Source organism: Ochotona princeps, chromosome 28 (genome assembly GCF_030435755.1).
Source record: "Ochotona princeps isolate mOchPri1 chromosome 28, mOchPri1.hap1, whole genome shotgun sequence".
NCBI classification, from domain to species: Eukaryota; Metazoa; Chordata; class Mammalia; order Lagomorpha; family Ochotonidae; genus Ochotona; species Ochotona princeps.
In genome coordinates, this window is record NC_080859.1 from 22965752 (window position 1) to 22982373 (window position 16622).

A 16622-nucleotide genomic window follows, 5' to 3' on the forward strand; every position below is an offset into this window, starting at 1 on the left:
AACACTCAGCAAAATGCAATGTTAAAATTTACTTCACTTGGGGCTCGGCGGCATGGCCTAGTGGATAAGGTCCTCGCCTTGATCCCATATGGCTGCTGGTTCTAGTACTGGCAGCTCCACTTCCTCTCTGTCTCTCCTCCTCTCAGTATATCTGACTTTGTAATAAAAAATAAAATAAATCTTTAAAAAAAAAAAATTTACTTCACTTACCTGTTTCATCCAAGACATTTATTAATTCCGTTGAACATACCTGTTTTGAGAAAATTTATAAAAGTTATTAGAAATCCACTTAACAAGTAAAATTATAGTTCCTTCCTTCTTTAAGTAAATAAAGCCTGGCACAATAACCTAGTGGCTAAAGCCCTTACCTTGCATGCGCCAGGATCCCTTCTGTGCGCCGGTTCAGGCTGTGGTGCACCACTTCCCATCCAGCTCCCTGCATATGGCCTGGGAAAGCAGGCGAGGATGGCCCAAAATCTTGGTACCCTGCACTCGCGTGGGAGAGATCTAGAAGAAGCTCCTGGCTCCTGGCCTCGAACCGGCTCAACTTTGGCCATTGTAGCCACTTGGAGAGTTAATCAGTGCATGCAAAGTGAGGACTTTAGCCACTAGGCTACCGGGCCAGGCCCACGCAGCTGCTTTTGATGCCTGTACCTCATGTAAGAGTGTCAGTTAGTTGAAGGCATCTCCTGCTGGCTTAACCTAGGAGGCGGCTGACAGCGTCCTAGGTGCGCTGACACTGCAACCCATGTGGGAGGCTCCTGGCTGCAGCCTGGCCGAGCCCTGGCTGTGGTAGGCATTTGTGGGGTGAACCAGCAGACTGAAGGTGTCTTTGCTTCTGTCTCTTTCTGCTTCTATGCCTTACAAGTAGATGAAAATAAATATTTTCTAAAAATACGGTCTTATTTCTTTTTTTTTTTTTAAATGATCTTTTTTTTTTTTTTTTTTTTTAAGATTTTTTTATTGTTATTGGAAAGCCGGATATACAGAGAGGAGGCGAGACAGAGAGGAAGATCTTCCATCCGATGTTTCACTCCCCAAGTGAGCCGCAACGGGCCAGTACGCGCCAATCCGATGCTGGGACCAGGAACCTCTTCCGGGTCTCCCACACGGGGTGCAGGGTCCCAAGGATTTGGGCCGTCCTCGACTGCTTTCCCAGGCCACAAAGCAGGGAGCTGGATGGGAAGTGGAGCTGCCGGGACTAGAACCGGCGCCCATATGGGATCCCGGGGCTTTCAAGGCGAGGACTTTAGCAGCTAGGCCACGCCACCGGGCCCTATGGTCTTATTTCCTGCCAAAATATTCTGAACAAGTCAACAGTATTAACTAGAAATTTTACCTTAAATCTCAAAGATGTATAATCTCCAGAACCACATATGAAAGGACTGATATTCGATTACAGAAAACAAAAACATTTTGTATGTCTTACTAAATGAAGTGTGCATGCAATCTTTCTCTTTTTTTTCTTCTTCTTACAAACTTATTTGAAACGCAGGTTTACAGACAAGAGAGAGGTATCTTCCATCCACTGCTTCTCCCCCACAATGGTTAAGGCTGGTCTGGTCCAGAGGCAGGAGCCTCTTCTGGGTCTCCCAGTGGGTGCAAGTGCCCAAGTGTTTGGGCCGTTTTCCACTGCTTGTCTAGGTACATTAGCTTGGATTGTAAGTGGAGCAGCCAGGACTAGAGCCAGTGCCCATATTGGTTGCCCGCAGTACAGATAAAGGCTTAGCCTGCCATGTCATGACACTGGTACCAAGCATTCTAAATTACACTCAGCAAAAGTATTTACTGTTAAGAAAGATGAAGGAGGGCCCGGCCGCGTGGCCTAGCGGCTAAAGTCCTCGCCTTAAACGCGCCCAGGATACCATATGGGTGCCACTTCTAATCCCAACAGCTCCACTTCCCATCCAGCTCCCTGCCTATGGCCTGGGAAAGCAGTCGAGGACGGCCCAATGCTTTGGAACCCTGCACCCGTGTGGGAGACCCGGAAGAAGTTCCTGGTTCCCGGCATCGGATCGGCACAGCACCGGCCGTTGCAGTCACTTGGGGAGTGAATCATCGGACGGAAGATCTTCCTCTCTGTCTCTCCTCCTCTCTGTACATCTGACTTTGTAATAAAAAATAAATAGATCTTAAAAAAAAAAAAAAAAAAGATGAGGGAGTGGTTTTTAGCCAAGTGGCCAGAATGCCCATGCCTGGCATCAGAGCAACTGGCTTCATTTCGCAGCTTCAGCTTCCAACCAACACACAGCCAGGCAGGCAGGGGTGATGGCTCAAACACTTGGGTCCCTTTCAGCCATGTGGGAGATCAGGACTGAATCCCCAGTCCCCACTTCATGGCTCCTGGCGTCTGCCTGGCCTGGCCCCGGCAGCAGAGGGTCCTTCGGGGAGGAAGCAGCAGAGGGACAATCCTTCCGCAATGCATCATCTGTCTTTCTGTCTCTCAGCCTTTCCAACAAATAAATAACTAAACACAAAAACTAAAGCACAATATGCTGTAAGAAAAAAGAAGTGTAGCCGAAAGATAAATGACACAAGAGGGACAAAACATGCAGGTAATCACAGACACCCTCAAGAATATCAACAACACTTGGAAATGCATAGAAACAAAAAAACTAACCTAACTGAAACCGGATAAAGAACACCAAAACTCATTTCACAGAAAAGAAAATGTAAAAGGCTTTTTTTTTTGATGATCTTTACATAGTTGATTAGGGCTCAAAGGGTCAAGAGTTACAGGAAAAGTGGGTAAGACCATTGTTTCCACATTCTCTTTCCCTCCTGTATCTGCGGGAAGGTAAGAGACAAAGGGAGAAGTCACTCCAGCCTCCCCACCGTCCCAGGTCTCCAATGGCTCTTAAGTACATGAAAAGATGTTTAATCCCAGCCACAACATAAGAAATCACAATTAGCTGGGATGACATTTCATTATTATTATCCCTTAAGATCCATAAAAACTTGGTTTTTTTGTTTGTTTATTTGAAAACCAGATCCCCCATGTGCTAGCATACTCTAATGGCTGCCAAGCTCAGGGACGGGCCAGGCCACGCCAGGAGCCTGGAGGCCGTCGAAGTCTCTCCCACCTGCTTCTGCTATCACGCACTGCGTTCCCATCCACATAGCAGGGGGCTGGACACAAAGTGGGGCAGCTCTGATCCACTCAGCACCCCGCACAGATAAGCAAAAACCACTGCTCTGTATCCACTATCATCCGAGGACCAATGGTCTCCAATTTTCCCTTTGAGGATGGAGATTCCAAATCGACTGTTGCAAGAACTTTAGACACATGCTCTCATATTTCCCTCAGGCAGTGAGAAATTCTTTTGAAGAGATTTATTTATTTGAAAAAAAAAGTTACATAAAGAGGGAGAAATATATATGTATTGGAGTGCCTGGGCTCAATTCTGTTCATGCGCTGGTTCACTCCCCAGATGGCCACAATGGCCAAAGCTGGAAGCCAGGAGTTTCTTCCAGGTCTCCCAGGTGAGGGGCAGGTACCCAAGAACTTGGGCAATTTTCTGCTGCTTTCCCAGGCACATTAGCAGGAAACTGGATTGGAAGTGGAGCAGCAGTGGCTGAAATCAGGGCCTAGGTCGCCTTTTCAAGCACTAGGATCATACAGGTGCCAGATCATGTCCCGGCTGCTCCAATTCACATCCACTTTCCTATTATGGCCTGGGAAAGCAGTCGAGGACGGCCCAAAGTCTTAGGACCCTGCAACCATGTAGGAGAACGAGAGGAAGCTCTTGGCTCCTGGCTTTGGATCAGCTCAGTTCCAGCTGTTACAGCCACCTGGGGATTGAACCAGCAGCTGAAGATCACTCCCTCTGTCTCCCTTCTGTGCAATTCTGCCTTCTACATAATAAATAAATAAATAAATAAATAAATAAATAAATGAATAAATAAATAAGGCAATCTAAAGCCAGTTTTGCCTAGATTATTTTTTAATTTAAAGCAATTATGTTTATCCCATTTAGGTTTGTTTTGGGTTTCATAGGTTTTAAATAATTTTATTTTATTTGGAAAAGCATAAAGAGGAAGAAAGATCTTCCATCTGCTGGTTCACCCCTTAAATTCCCTCAACAGCTGGAGTTGGGCCAGGCTGACGTCAGGAGCCTAGAAGTTCATGTAGTTCTCCCGAATGAACGCCAGAGACCCAGACACTTCAGCCAGCACTGCTGTCCGGACATGCGCATTAGCAGGACAAGACCATAAGGAGAGGAGCTGGACTTTATCCCAGGATTCTGTTTCTGATGCAGTTGCCCTGAGCAGTGACTTAGCCGCAGAACCAAAGGCTTATGCCTGGATAAGCTATGGAGCAAAATGTCAGAACTACGTATCTATCTAAAAGTTCAGAGTATGAAGGAAAACACAGAACCAGGATCTGCTGCACTAAGGCGATGCTAATTCGGTAGCGCTTCTATCTTACCCCAGAGGCGTATTCTTGATGAAGAATTCTTGAAGTGAGTGAACTCTTCTTGGCAGGAGGAACCTGATCGCTCTCCTCAAGGCTGCAATGAAATCTCTTCCTAGTGGTGAGATCCAAATTAGCAGGAGACTTCTCAGAACCATCTCTTCCAGAAACTGGTAAATACATGGCACCTTGGTGAAGTGATGTTACTGGAAAATTCACACTGCATAGAAAATAAAAAATACTAAATCAATAAATTAGAAGTTAACTTCCTAAGAATAAAACATAAATCATTACAACGAAAATTCAAAAGAAATTTTCAAATTTCCTAATTCATATATACATGGCCTCAGTCAGAGAGCACATTCAGAAATGCTGGTTATTAAGTTTCGTTCCTGTTTTAAAGGCTCACAACATATTCCATAAGACTGAGTTAAATCTGAGGCATACAGTGTTGTCCATGTCTGTAAAATAAAACTAAACCTAAAATGTCTCATCCTGACGTGAAGGGCTTCAATTTCTAGGGTTACTTAATAGACAGTTAAGTACCATAGGCAATGGTGGTTAAAATGTAACACATGTACAACCAGGAATTAACATACAAGTGTCAGGAATGTCCAAGAACATCTATCGCAATCTTGTATACTGAAATATGCTTAACACACAGACACTTACTTCTCCCAAGTATCATTTTATGATCCAGACTACTCACATTTTAGACGTCAAAATACCTTAAAATAACACACAAGGTTGATATCCCAGGTATTACGCCTCAAATAAATGGTATCTTTTAAGAACACTGGAAGCGGGGCTTGGCAGCGTGGCCTAGTGGCTAAGGTCCTCGCCTTGATCCCATATGGCCGCTGGTTCTAATCCCGGCAGCTCCACTTCCTCTCTATCTCTCCTCCTCTCAGTATATCTGACTTTGTAATAAAAATAATAATAATAATAAAAAAAAAAAAAACACTGGAAGCACTTGCCTCACCCACCTTCCCCCATTCCTCAACTCTCTCCTGCCCATCGATGGTCCACATGGAGATGCATCCCTCAACCATGTAAACATCATCAAAAATAAAATGACTTTATTATTAACAGGTATAAAACCTACACATTATATTTCTTTTGTTGTTATACAATGACTAATTATGATAACAGAATAATTACAAATAATATTGGTAACCACCTTGTTCCACTGCTATTGTTCCACTCACAAAGCCCCTACCAGAACAAGTCAGCTCACGCATTACCTCCCGTCAGCCCTTTCGTCAGAGCTCGCTGACGTGACCAGGATGGGTGCTGGCAGCAAGGAGGCTGGCACTGATTGGGCAGTGGTGTCAGTAAATTCTGCGGCTGCGCTGGCTGGGATTTCCACCAGAGTCAGAATGAATGCCTGCTCATCTTCTGGACGGATGTCAGCAGCTATCAAGCCTATCCAAGTTGGAAAGTTAATAATGTCATTCCGAGTCATGGAATAACACAAATAATTCATTTCATCTCTAAAACACAATCTGATGACAACTTATCATCAAAAGTAAAAAAACTACATCACATGTTCACACTCCTTACAAAGTGCTTTCACAAAGAATGACGATGGTGGATGAGTTAGTGTGTCACATCGCAAGTTAAGTCACCACCTGAGGGGCTGGCATCGCACATCAGAGTGACAGCTAATCTCTGGGCTTTTCTGCCTTTGATCCAGCTCCTGCTACTGCGCTCAGAAAGGCAGCATACAGTGGCTCTAGTCCCTGGGCCCCTGAGCCCCAAATGGAATTTAAGCCTACCATAAACTTAAAAATGCTGTTTTGCATTTCTGCCTAGTTAAATGAGGTGGTAAGTCACACCAGCAGGCACCCTGACACTCATCATACCTGTTAAATCTTGAGAGCTGATGACATTCCCATGGGGGACTTCTGCAATATTGGCTGGTGTACACTGCTATAAGAATGTAAATGAAGGATGACGTTAGCCAGATCTTACTTTCACCAAGTTTCCTGGACAATTTGACACAGCAAACGAATTCTTTCAAAATCCAATAGCTGGGCCCAGCGTTATAGCGTAACAGTTAAGGTCCTTGCCTTGAACATGCCAGGATCCCATATGGGCGCCGGTTCTAATCCCGGCAGCTCCACTTCCCATCCAGCTCCCTGTTTGTGGCCTGGGAAAGCAGTCGCGGACGGCCCAAAGCCTTGGAAACCTGCACCCATGTGGGAGACCCGGAAGAGAATCCTGGTTTCGGACCGGCTCAGCTCAGGCTATTGTGACCACTTGGGAAGTGAATCAGCTGATGGAAGACCTTTCTCTCCCTCCCTCCTTCACTCTACAAATCTGCCTTTCCAACAAAAATAAATAAATCTGGTTTGTTTATTTTTATTGGAAAGACAGATTTACAGAGCGAGAATGAGAAACAGAGAGAAAGATCTTCCATCCTAGCTGAGTCAATCTGAAGGTAGGAGCTTCTTCCAGGTTTCCCACATGGGTGTAGGATCCTAGGGTTTGGGCCGTCCTCAACTGCTTTCCCAGGCCACAAGCAAGGATGTGGATGGGAAGTGGAGCAGCCGGGACATCAACAGGTGTCTGTATGGTATCCCGGCAGATGCAAGGCAAGGATTTAGCCACTAGGGTATAGTGCTAGGACCCAGAGGGGATGTTAGGAGTCCAAGCCACTCCACTTGCCTTTCAGCTCCTTGCTAACGTGCCTGGGAAGCCAGTGGATGATGGCTCAAGTCCATGGGTCCCTGCCACCCAGGGAAGAGACCAGGATGGAGGCCCTCCCTCCAGGCTTCAACCTGGCGCAAACCCAGGTGTTACAGTCACTGGGGGAGGGTGCAGAGGCTGGAGAAACTCTACCTCTCCTCTCTGTTGCTCTTTCTTTCAAATACATACATCTTTAAAACACATACACGCAGCAAGAAAACAGAACCACAGTGACAGAACTTGGAGGAAGGGAGAGAACAGAACTACACAAATACCAGGGATTGGAGGGGTAGCAGAACTATTCATTTACTGTTTACATGACTTGTACATATTTGCAAAAACCTGTAGAACTGCACACTAAAAAAAGTGAAATTATTGTAGTGTATGCCAAATTAAATTTGAGCTTTATGAAATGAGGCAAAGACACCCCACCCCCGCACCCCAGTTCCAGCTGACATCCGTCACCTGCGGCACTTGAACGGCGAGCACGCTGCCTCCTGCAGACTCCTGCCTCAGGGGCCCCTCACCAGAGCTCTGGCTGATGGCGAGCATGGGCACAGCTGGCTCCAAGGAGGAAACGAGCGGAGCAACAGGAGGCACGAGCACCAATTCTGAACCTTCCTCTTGCTCTTCATTTCTGAAAGAAAGCTGCACTAAGTTATCTGGAATGGGGCAACAGAAACCAGAGGATTTCTTTTGAGCTAAGCACATTAAAGGTCATCTAATCCAATAGCTTTCAAAACGTTTTGAATGTGCTTAATGCAACAAGTGCCTTTTACCATCAAGTTCCTACACTTAGATCTTCTTTCTACAGCATATAAACCATATATATAGAACATACATATTCTGTATATATAAACCGTATATACAGAACCCCAAACCCAGAATCCCGGCCATCCTTTACCTTTCAGCTGCGTGTGCTTCCTGGGCAGCACCTGTCTCACTGCGGGCACGGGCGCACTCCACCCTGCTCTGCTGCCCACTCCCTGCTATTGGCATTGGTCCAAGGCTTTTATCTTCCACTTCTGCTGTTTCGGAAGCACTTTCTTCTGTTTCTTTAACATAAAATGCACGTAAGATATACATCAAAGTGGTACAGCTAATCTCCCAAACCCCTGTTAACTCAAAACCCAACTTAGTCACACAGCAGGAGGCTGAGCCTGGCCACTGGGATTTTCCAACAGTAAAGGGTGCTAATGAACTCTGTGCTGCCACAGCAGCAGTGCCCCCCTCTACAGCAACAGCACTGTAACGAGAAACACATACACAAAAGAGGATTCTAAGTGGGTATAAGGTCTTGCCAGCCCCTCTTAGGGCAAAACCCAGGAGGAAGCTATGCTGGAAGAAATGTCACAGAGAGGAACACTAATTTTTATTTTAAAAAGGTTCTGTGAGCTGACAGAGTTCCTGGATGGTGCTCCAGCCAGCATAACTACAACCTAACTGTATATGCTCACTGCACCACAGGCATTGCAGAGGAGAGGAAATTCCAGAAAGAGAAAACTCCTGAACAGGGAAGTGAGGTTAACTCTCCAGGCAGTGTGGAGCTGGCACTGCCTTTCAAACCCTTACTACCACCCGAGGGTGCTGAGTCCTGTGCAAAGAGGGAGGTGGAAACGTGGGAATCCAGGGGCATGCACTCAGCACAGCAACAATGAAGTCAGTAAAAACCAAGAGTGCTATGTGATCACACGGCAAATACTTCCCCAATCTATTCAGCTTTAAAAACAGAAGGTGTTAATACCTAAAAAGTTGTTATAGCTCAATAGAAAGGCAGCCCAATTTAAAAACAAGCACACAACTGAACAAACATTTCTCTAAAGATACAGAAACAAGCACACGAAGATATACGACACTGTCAGCCGGGGGAAATGCAATCAGAAAGCATAACGAACCAACACTTCACACCAAGACAGCTACAGCCAAAGAGACAGGTGGTGACAAGTGTCTGAAGGGAGGCAGGGTAAAGGACACTTAGAAAAAACAGTTGGGTGAAAATATAAAGTAGTGCACTCCCTGTTGGAAACAATCTGGCAGTTCCTCAAGAGGCTAAACACAGAATAACTACAGGATTTTGTATGTACACACACACACACACTCTCTCTCTCTCTCTCTCTCTCTCTCTCTCTCCCACTTAGAACACTTCCAGGGTAGGCAGTGAAGCTGAGTTCACGGACGCCTGGATCCAAGTCCAGCGGTTCTGCCAGATCCAGCTTCCTGCTGATGCATCCCACAGGAGGGAGCAGGAGGGGACCCCAGAAACTGCTCCCTGACACCAAGCAGGGAGACCCAGACTGAGTTACAGAATCGTAGCATTGGTTTGGGTCAGTCGTGCTGACGTGGGCACTTGGAGAATGAACCAAGGAGTTCAAGATTTCTGTTTCTAGTTCTCGGAGTCTCAGATCAGTAAATATGTTTTGAGTTTTTAAAAGTCTGGTTCTTAGCTGTTTGCCAAAATGGGAGTAAAAAGCTGGGAGCCGTTCATGTCTTTCAGGCAGGGCTGTATTTTCTGCTGTGTTTTGTGTGTGTGCCTTTCTAAGGGATGTCTGTTTATGCACACACATAGAAAGGATTGATCAAATTACACAAAAATGTTTCTCATTATTTAAACCAGATAGCACATTTATGATATTTATTTCTTATGTAATTTTATTTTTCTGTATGTTAAGCATAATACTAACTTGTGGTAGAGCAATAAAACTTACCAATTTGAGTCTCTGTTACTACCTCTTGGGTTACACACAAACTGGCATCTTCCTTAAGCATCCTGCTGGTCCGTGAAGCTTGCTTAAGATTGGGTTTCGGCTTGGCAAATCTGCTTCTCATTCTCAAATTACTGGTCATTTTAGATACTATACTACTCCTAGGCATAAACAAAGAGGCAGAGAAAGTAACCAACCGTGTAGGATCTCTCTCTCTCTGTCTAGTACTTACACCATAACTGTGTCACCCGTCAGCGGTTATACTGTCTATACCTGCTCATTTCTTTTTTTTTTTTTTTTAAGATTTATTTATGTTTATTGGAAAGTCAGATACACAGAGAGGAGGAGAGACAGAGAGGAAGAAGCTTTGGGCCGTCCTCGACTGCTTTCCCAGGCCACAAGCAGGGAGCTGGATGGGAAGTGGAGCTGCCGGGATTAGAACCAGCGCCCATATGGATTCTGGGGCGTTCAAGGCAAGGACTTTAGCCACTAGGCCACGCCGCTGGGCCCCACATGTTCTTTTCTTAATGCTCAAAGTATAAAGTAGTCATTTTACTAGAGGTCCTGAAAAGACAATCTGGACCAAGTCTACGAAACAAACACTACGCTCACATTAGCTTCACTGACCCCCAAAGACACAGGAAACAATTCAGGGTGCTGCTGAACCTCTGGCCTGAAGGACACAAAAGGTCGACCAAATCAGTTTCTGCTGCATAAAGGCCTTCAGATTCAATAAATCTACAGCTGGCTAAGTTTTGTTTTTTGTTTTTTAAGTTGATAACATTTAAAAAAATTTTTTTTTTTAATTTTGTGAAAGGCAAAGTTACAGGGCAAAACCAGGAAAGATCTTCCACCTGCTATTTCACACCCAAGTGGCTGCAATGGCCAGCACTCGCTCAGACAAAAATCAGGAACCCAGAGCCTCCTCTGGGTATCAGACATGCTGCAGGGACGCAAACACTTGGGCCATCTTCTACTGCTTTTCCCAGGCCATTAAACAGAGCAAACTGGTCTCAAAAGGCCCAGATGGGATGCTGGTGTTATAGACAGCAACTTACCCCAGTAGGTCACAATGCCAGCCCTGACAAACATATCTTCCAAAAAAGTGATTTCAAAGGCAGAGACAGAGAGAGAAAGAGAGCTTCCATCTGGTTCCTGCTCTAAAAAGCCAGCCATGCTTGGGCCAGGCAGCAGTTAGGAGCCTGGGCTCAGAAGCCAAAACTCTAGAACCATCCATATTGCTCTCCCAGGCCCATTAGCAGGAAGCTGGTTCAGAAGTGAGGCAGCTGGGACCGGACCCTACACCTTAACAGACCCCCCAGGTGACAAGTCTGCATGGCCCAAGAATGATGTTATAAATATCCAAATGACCCTTGACAAAAAAAGATCCCCCACTCCCGCAATACATGCTGCTGCAATTTTATAGTTGAACCATTCAATCATTAAAATAAAAATCAATTTTTACTTAAAACGGCAAGAAATCGCCATTACCTATCTTATATTTAAAAAGAATTAGTCAAAGCTATTCAGTGAAAGGATGATGGCTTTTTAACTGTAAGTACTAATCAGATATTAAAATAAACCTGGTTGCTGTGGCAGTTGCCTTGACTTTTTCCACTAGACCAACTTCTTCTCTCGTACTTTGTTCCTCCAACACAATCTTGTTTTCTTCAAGCGATTCAAGAGCTGTGCTGGTGACTGGTGAAGCAGGACCCCGACACTCAGCATCGACTCTGACATGGACATTATCTGGACTAAAGGGAGCATGGCTCTTCTCCTCCAAATGAGCATCAGCAAGCACACACACACCTGCTGAGAGAAGAGTCAAAAAGGAAGGAAAATCAAACTGATTCACGAGCAACAGATGTCCAAACAACACTTGTAACACTAATTGTAAATTTCTATGAAGTCTGCACTTTTTGGCTCCACATTTGAATTTATGATCTTCTATTGATCTCATGACCTTTGTGAAGCATAATTCTTACAGTCCGAAAACTCAAGACTATTACATCATTGAACTGAGTCCTTCTGTTTCTTTCAGGAAGAGTAACTCCAGATGGATTTCAAGACTGTGTTTATCAATGATTTTCTACAAATCTATATTTTATGTTCTAGAGATGCATCACGGCCTCTACCGTAATCCTCTGCATCTGAGAAAGCAGTGCTAAACCTACAGAATATGAACCAGAGGCTTTCCCGTAAATACACCGCTGGAAAGAAAAGACTAACAGTCAAAATGAAGGGCAGGCCAGCCATTACCAGTCAAAACTGTTATTAGAAAAAAAACAGAATTACCATGACTTTCCATTTCATGTAATTAAAGATACAAGATAGCAAAGGCCACAGCTCCTAGGTTTAGCCCATTATTGAGAAGCCCGACTGGCCTATCTTTTGGCTTGGTCCAACAACCTTGTTGGCTGTGACTGGCCCTCTAGACACTGGTGCCTGATGAAGACAACCCCAGCAACAAGAGTCACAGAGTTAAAGCACTCACTAAGCTTGGCCAATCAACAGAAGCACAAGATCCACTGTTATTGCATCATCTATGTCAAGATGACTGCCACTACACCTTAAGGAGCTGAGTAAAACACTGGATGGATCAATATACGGATACTATCTTTTCTGGAAAAACAGTCAAGTCTTGCTTGCCACTTCAACAGTGAAAGGCTTGTAACTGACTCACTGTGGGTCTAAATTCTAAAGAGTCCGATTTTTCAGGTAGGAATTAGGTTTCCTGCTTACCATCCCCCTGTTCGGCACCGATCTCTGACTGCAACACCAGATCTCCCATTGTAAGTAAAGCTATGGCGGCTTCAGCACTTCTGTCGTTGGTACCTAGTGAGGAAACACGAGAACATGAAGACAGAACCATCATCCAGAAAATGTTTACTAAAAAAAAATTGTTCAGGGGCTCGGCAGCGTGGCCTAGTGGCTAAGGTCCTTGCCTTGATCCCATATGGCCGCTGGTTCTAATCCCGGCAGCTCCACTTCCTCTCTATCTCTCCTCCTCTCAGTATATCTGACTTTGTAATAAAAATAAAATAAATCTTAAAAAAAAAAAAAAAAAAAAAAATTGTTCAATTTGGGTGTTTTTCTTCCAGTAACAGTTTCCAAAATCTTCCCATGCCATCATTTCTGTACCATTCCTTCCTTATTAGGATAGTTTACTGCTCAGGTTGTATACAACTAAAGAAGTCATACAATGTTGGCATTAAATTCAAAGAAAACACTCTCATCTTGGTAGATCCAGAGGGAATGCTCAATAAACCTTTGTTTATTAAACATCTGACAGGGATCTAGCACAGTGGCTGAGCTATAACCTGGGATGGCCACATCCTGTTCTTGAATGCCTGGGTTATAGAACCAGCTCCACTCCAAACTCCAACTTGCTGCTAAGCAAAACACACTGGGAAGCAGCGGTGATGACCCAAGTATCTAGGTTCTTGCCACTCGCTCAAGATCCAGACTGGATTCTCAGTTCCTGATTTCAGTCTCATTCAGTTTCACTATTGTGGGCAGGAGGAAAGTAAGCCCGTGGGTTGGTGACCTCTCTTTCTTTACATTCTTCCAAATAAATTTAAATTAAAACAAACAAACAAAAAAAACTATCTTTGAACTTGCCTTCTAAATTTACAGTCCAAAAATCTAAGTTTCTCTCAGCTATAGACAACTGCCTAGGTGGCATTCTACCCAGGCAAGTGTTACACTGCTGTGACAAAAGCAGCCAACAGCTGGCAGGCACACTGGGCTTGGTTAGTGCCTAAGCTGTGTTCACTGTATCAGTGTGCCAACACAATTGCCTGCTCTATTTTTTTTAAAAGATTTGTGGAGAAAGCAGGGGATGCCAGGCTGGGTGCTGCCCCAGACCCATGCCACAAACTGTAACACAGTGGAAAGGCTGCAGATTGCACAGGACTAGGGGTCTGGAGTGGGGTTGCTGAAGGCACGTTTGACAGGGGAGGAGTGATTTCTGGGGGCTTCCACATACCAGGCCACTAAACTCAGAGATGCGTGAGGGAGCACAGACTAGGTAGTTTAGAGGCGGAAATTGGTGGGCATGTTTGGGTCAAGCCAGGACACCAGCCAACATGGGAGACCTGGGCTGGGCTAAATGACATCACTCGCCATCTGCTGAAACATGTAAAGGCTGGGGCTAGGGGATAGGGGCATGCCTGGCTGAGCTGGGCAGCACTACCCACCTTCAGGTCTCAAAACAGAGGGTAGCCCACGACAGCCTGGGTCACAGCATCCACCAGAACATGAAAGAAACAGATCTGGGGGCAGATTCTATAGTGGACTTATGGGCTCAGCTCTGTGGACTGCATGAGAACTAACGGTGATAACAAACCAAGCCAGGCCAGGCTGTAGCACCCGCTGGAACACACAAAGGCCAGGACCAAGGCCAGACCACACCAAGCAGGACCACCGAACCCACCTGAAAGCAGGAGATCTGGGGCTGAGGAAAGACCAGGGAGGGGAACTTGGGAACTCCATTGCTAGGCTGCAGCTTCCCCTGCTGAGTGAGGGAGCCAGGGCTGGGGGCAAGCCAGGCTGGGATGGGCCCCAACACCTACCAGTTCAAGTGAGTGCCAGGACCTCGAAACATTCTTCCCCACTCTGGGTCTCTGAGGCATCATGAAATGACCCTCCCATCCCCAGATGCTGATGTGGTCTGACAGCAAGGAGCAAACCCCCTCTTCTTCCCTCAGAACCCTCCCCACCCTTATACAAACAGGAGAAAAACAAAGCGAAAAAAAGGAAAAACTGAAACATTTGTCCCACCCACCCACTTCCAGACCTCAACCCTTCCCCACTGTAATCTGAGGCCCACATGGGCCATGCATCCCTCTCAACAATGTCAACAACATTAAAAATAAACTTAAAACATCAGAGTTCTTAACAGACACTGTACTCACAACAGAATCGTTTTGTCCAATTTTTCAGTAAATTGATTCGTTTACTATCACCATCACTAAATCATTGTGCTAGATTTTAAAAGGAGTTTTAGGAGTTTACTTGTTAGTAATTACCTGGCTCATCTTGGGTATGTACACTGCTGGTTACTTCCTATGAGAGGAAAAGATAAGCATCATGTTAGGTCTCTTCCCAAACACATTTTGCACCTTACAGAGCACTACCCTTGGGAGACCTGCAGCCTGTGCTGGAGCTACGCCATTCCCAATCTAGGACCCTGCTCATCGCCTGTGAGAGCAGCTCATGTCGGGCCCAGCCACCCAAAGAGGAAACCCAAGTGAAGCGTCTAGCTCCTGATTCTGACCTGGCCTGGCCTAGCCCCAGGTGTTGAAGGCATCTGGAGAGTGAACCAGCAAAGGAACCTCCTGCAAAGGAAGAGGAAGAGGGCCCAAGTGCTTGGCCCCAGTGCCCACCAACATGGAAGAGCTGGAAGAAGCTACTGGCCAGCCCGACCTTGGTCACTGCAACCAACTGGGGAGCAGATCAGTAATGGAGGATTTTGCCCTCTCCTACCCCACCTTTCAAACAAATAAATCTGAAAAAAAAAAAAAGCAGTACATTTGACTTTTTCTTCAGGCTTTCTGGTTATAACAGCGGGCACATTTCCCCTTAGTTACCACAACATCTATAAAATTTATTGAACAATCAAAATAAAAGCCAAATTATTTATCTCATTCCTAACTTTACCTTCTTCTTCTGTTACAAACACAACCATATTATTATGTCTATGTAACATCCTTATTTTACTTTTCACAGCAAAGAAAATCCTTCATTTTAGTTTTTACACAATGAAAACCAAGGCCTGAAAACTACTGCAATTCTTTTACTATTAAACTTCAAACTTCATTTAATAAATAAAGAAGCGACAGAACTTGGGGGCTAGAGCTGTGGCACAGCACGTTAAGTTGCCACGTGTGACAGTGGTGTCCCTCCCATACGGGCACTGGATCTTCTCCAGACGACAGCACTTTCAACCCAGCTCCCCGTGAACAGCCTGGGGAAAGCAGCAGCAGACGGCCCAAGTGCTCAGGCCCCTGGAAACACGTGCCTGCCTCCTGGCTTACACCTGGCTGGCTCAGACATGGCCAGTGCAGTCCCTTGGGGAATGGTTCAGTAGATGGAAAACAGCCCCCTCCCTTCTGTAACTCTTTCAGATAAATAAAACTTTAAAAAAAATTGTTACAGGACTAACAAGCCCGAGGCAACCTAAGGAGCTCCGAAGAGCAGGGTTCCAAGGAAATCAGTGAAGTTAATTAAAAACAACAACAAACAGAAACCTGGGATGGGCCCTCGGCCATCCACCAGGAGCTGAACTGCCCCCTGGAACACTCATAGCCACCCTGGAGTTCCTGAGCTCAGGGCCTGGCTCTGCCTCCAACTTCCTGCTAATGCACACTCTGGGAGGTGGCAGGTGTCTGGCTCCCTGCTACCTGGCTGAGTCTCACATCCCCGACTCTGGCTTACTGAAGGCATCTGGGGAGAGAAACACTGCATGGAGACATCCCTGGCTTTACCTTCAAGTTTTTAAAAAGAAAAGACTCTTCGGGCTCGGCAGTGTGGCCTAGTGGCTAAAGTCCTCGCCTTGATCCCATATGGCCGCTGGTTCTAATCCCGGCAGCTCCACTTCCTATCTCTCCTCCTCTCAGTATATCTGACTTTGTAATAAAAAAAAAAAAAAAAAAAAAAAAAGACTCTGCAACATCATTTCAAGTCTCTAGAAACGGGCCTGAAGGCAAGAAGCAAATGAAGGAGCATCCCTTCTAGGGCCAGCAATGTGGTGCAGTGGGTTAGGCTGCCATCTGCACAGGGCAGCCAGCTCATGTCCCAGGTGTCGCACTTCC

At 45.5% G+C, this 16622-nt stretch overlaps 1 protein-coding gene across 1 annotated transcript in view; it reads right to left on the minus strand.

Annotated features, from left to right (window-relative positions):
* Window positions 1-16622, minus strand: part of BDP1 (B double prime 1, subunit of RNA polymerase III transcription initiation factor IIIB) — a 70929-nt gene that overhangs the window by 5942 nt on the left and 48365 nt on the right. Inside the window, exons 28-37 of the mRNA XM_058656200.1 lie at window positions 14838-14874; window positions 12550-12642; window positions 11391-11619; window positions 9811-9965; window positions 8010-8160; window positions 7571-7742; window positions 6280-6346; window positions 5659-5839; window positions 4430-4634; window positions 211-250 (exon numbers count right to left, since the gene is read on the minus strand). Coding sequence (XP_058512183.1) covers window positions 211-250; window positions 4430-4634; window positions 5659-5839; window positions 6280-6346; window positions 7571-7742; window positions 8010-8160; window positions 9811-9965; window positions 11391-11619; window positions 12550-12642; window positions 14838-14874 — 1330 coding nt within the window. The remainder of the gene's footprint in view (window positions 1-210; window positions 251-4429; window positions 4635-5658; window positions 5840-6279; window positions 6347-7570; window positions 7743-8009; window positions 8161-9810; window positions 9966-11390; window positions 11620-12549; window positions 12643-14837; window positions 14875-16622) is intronic.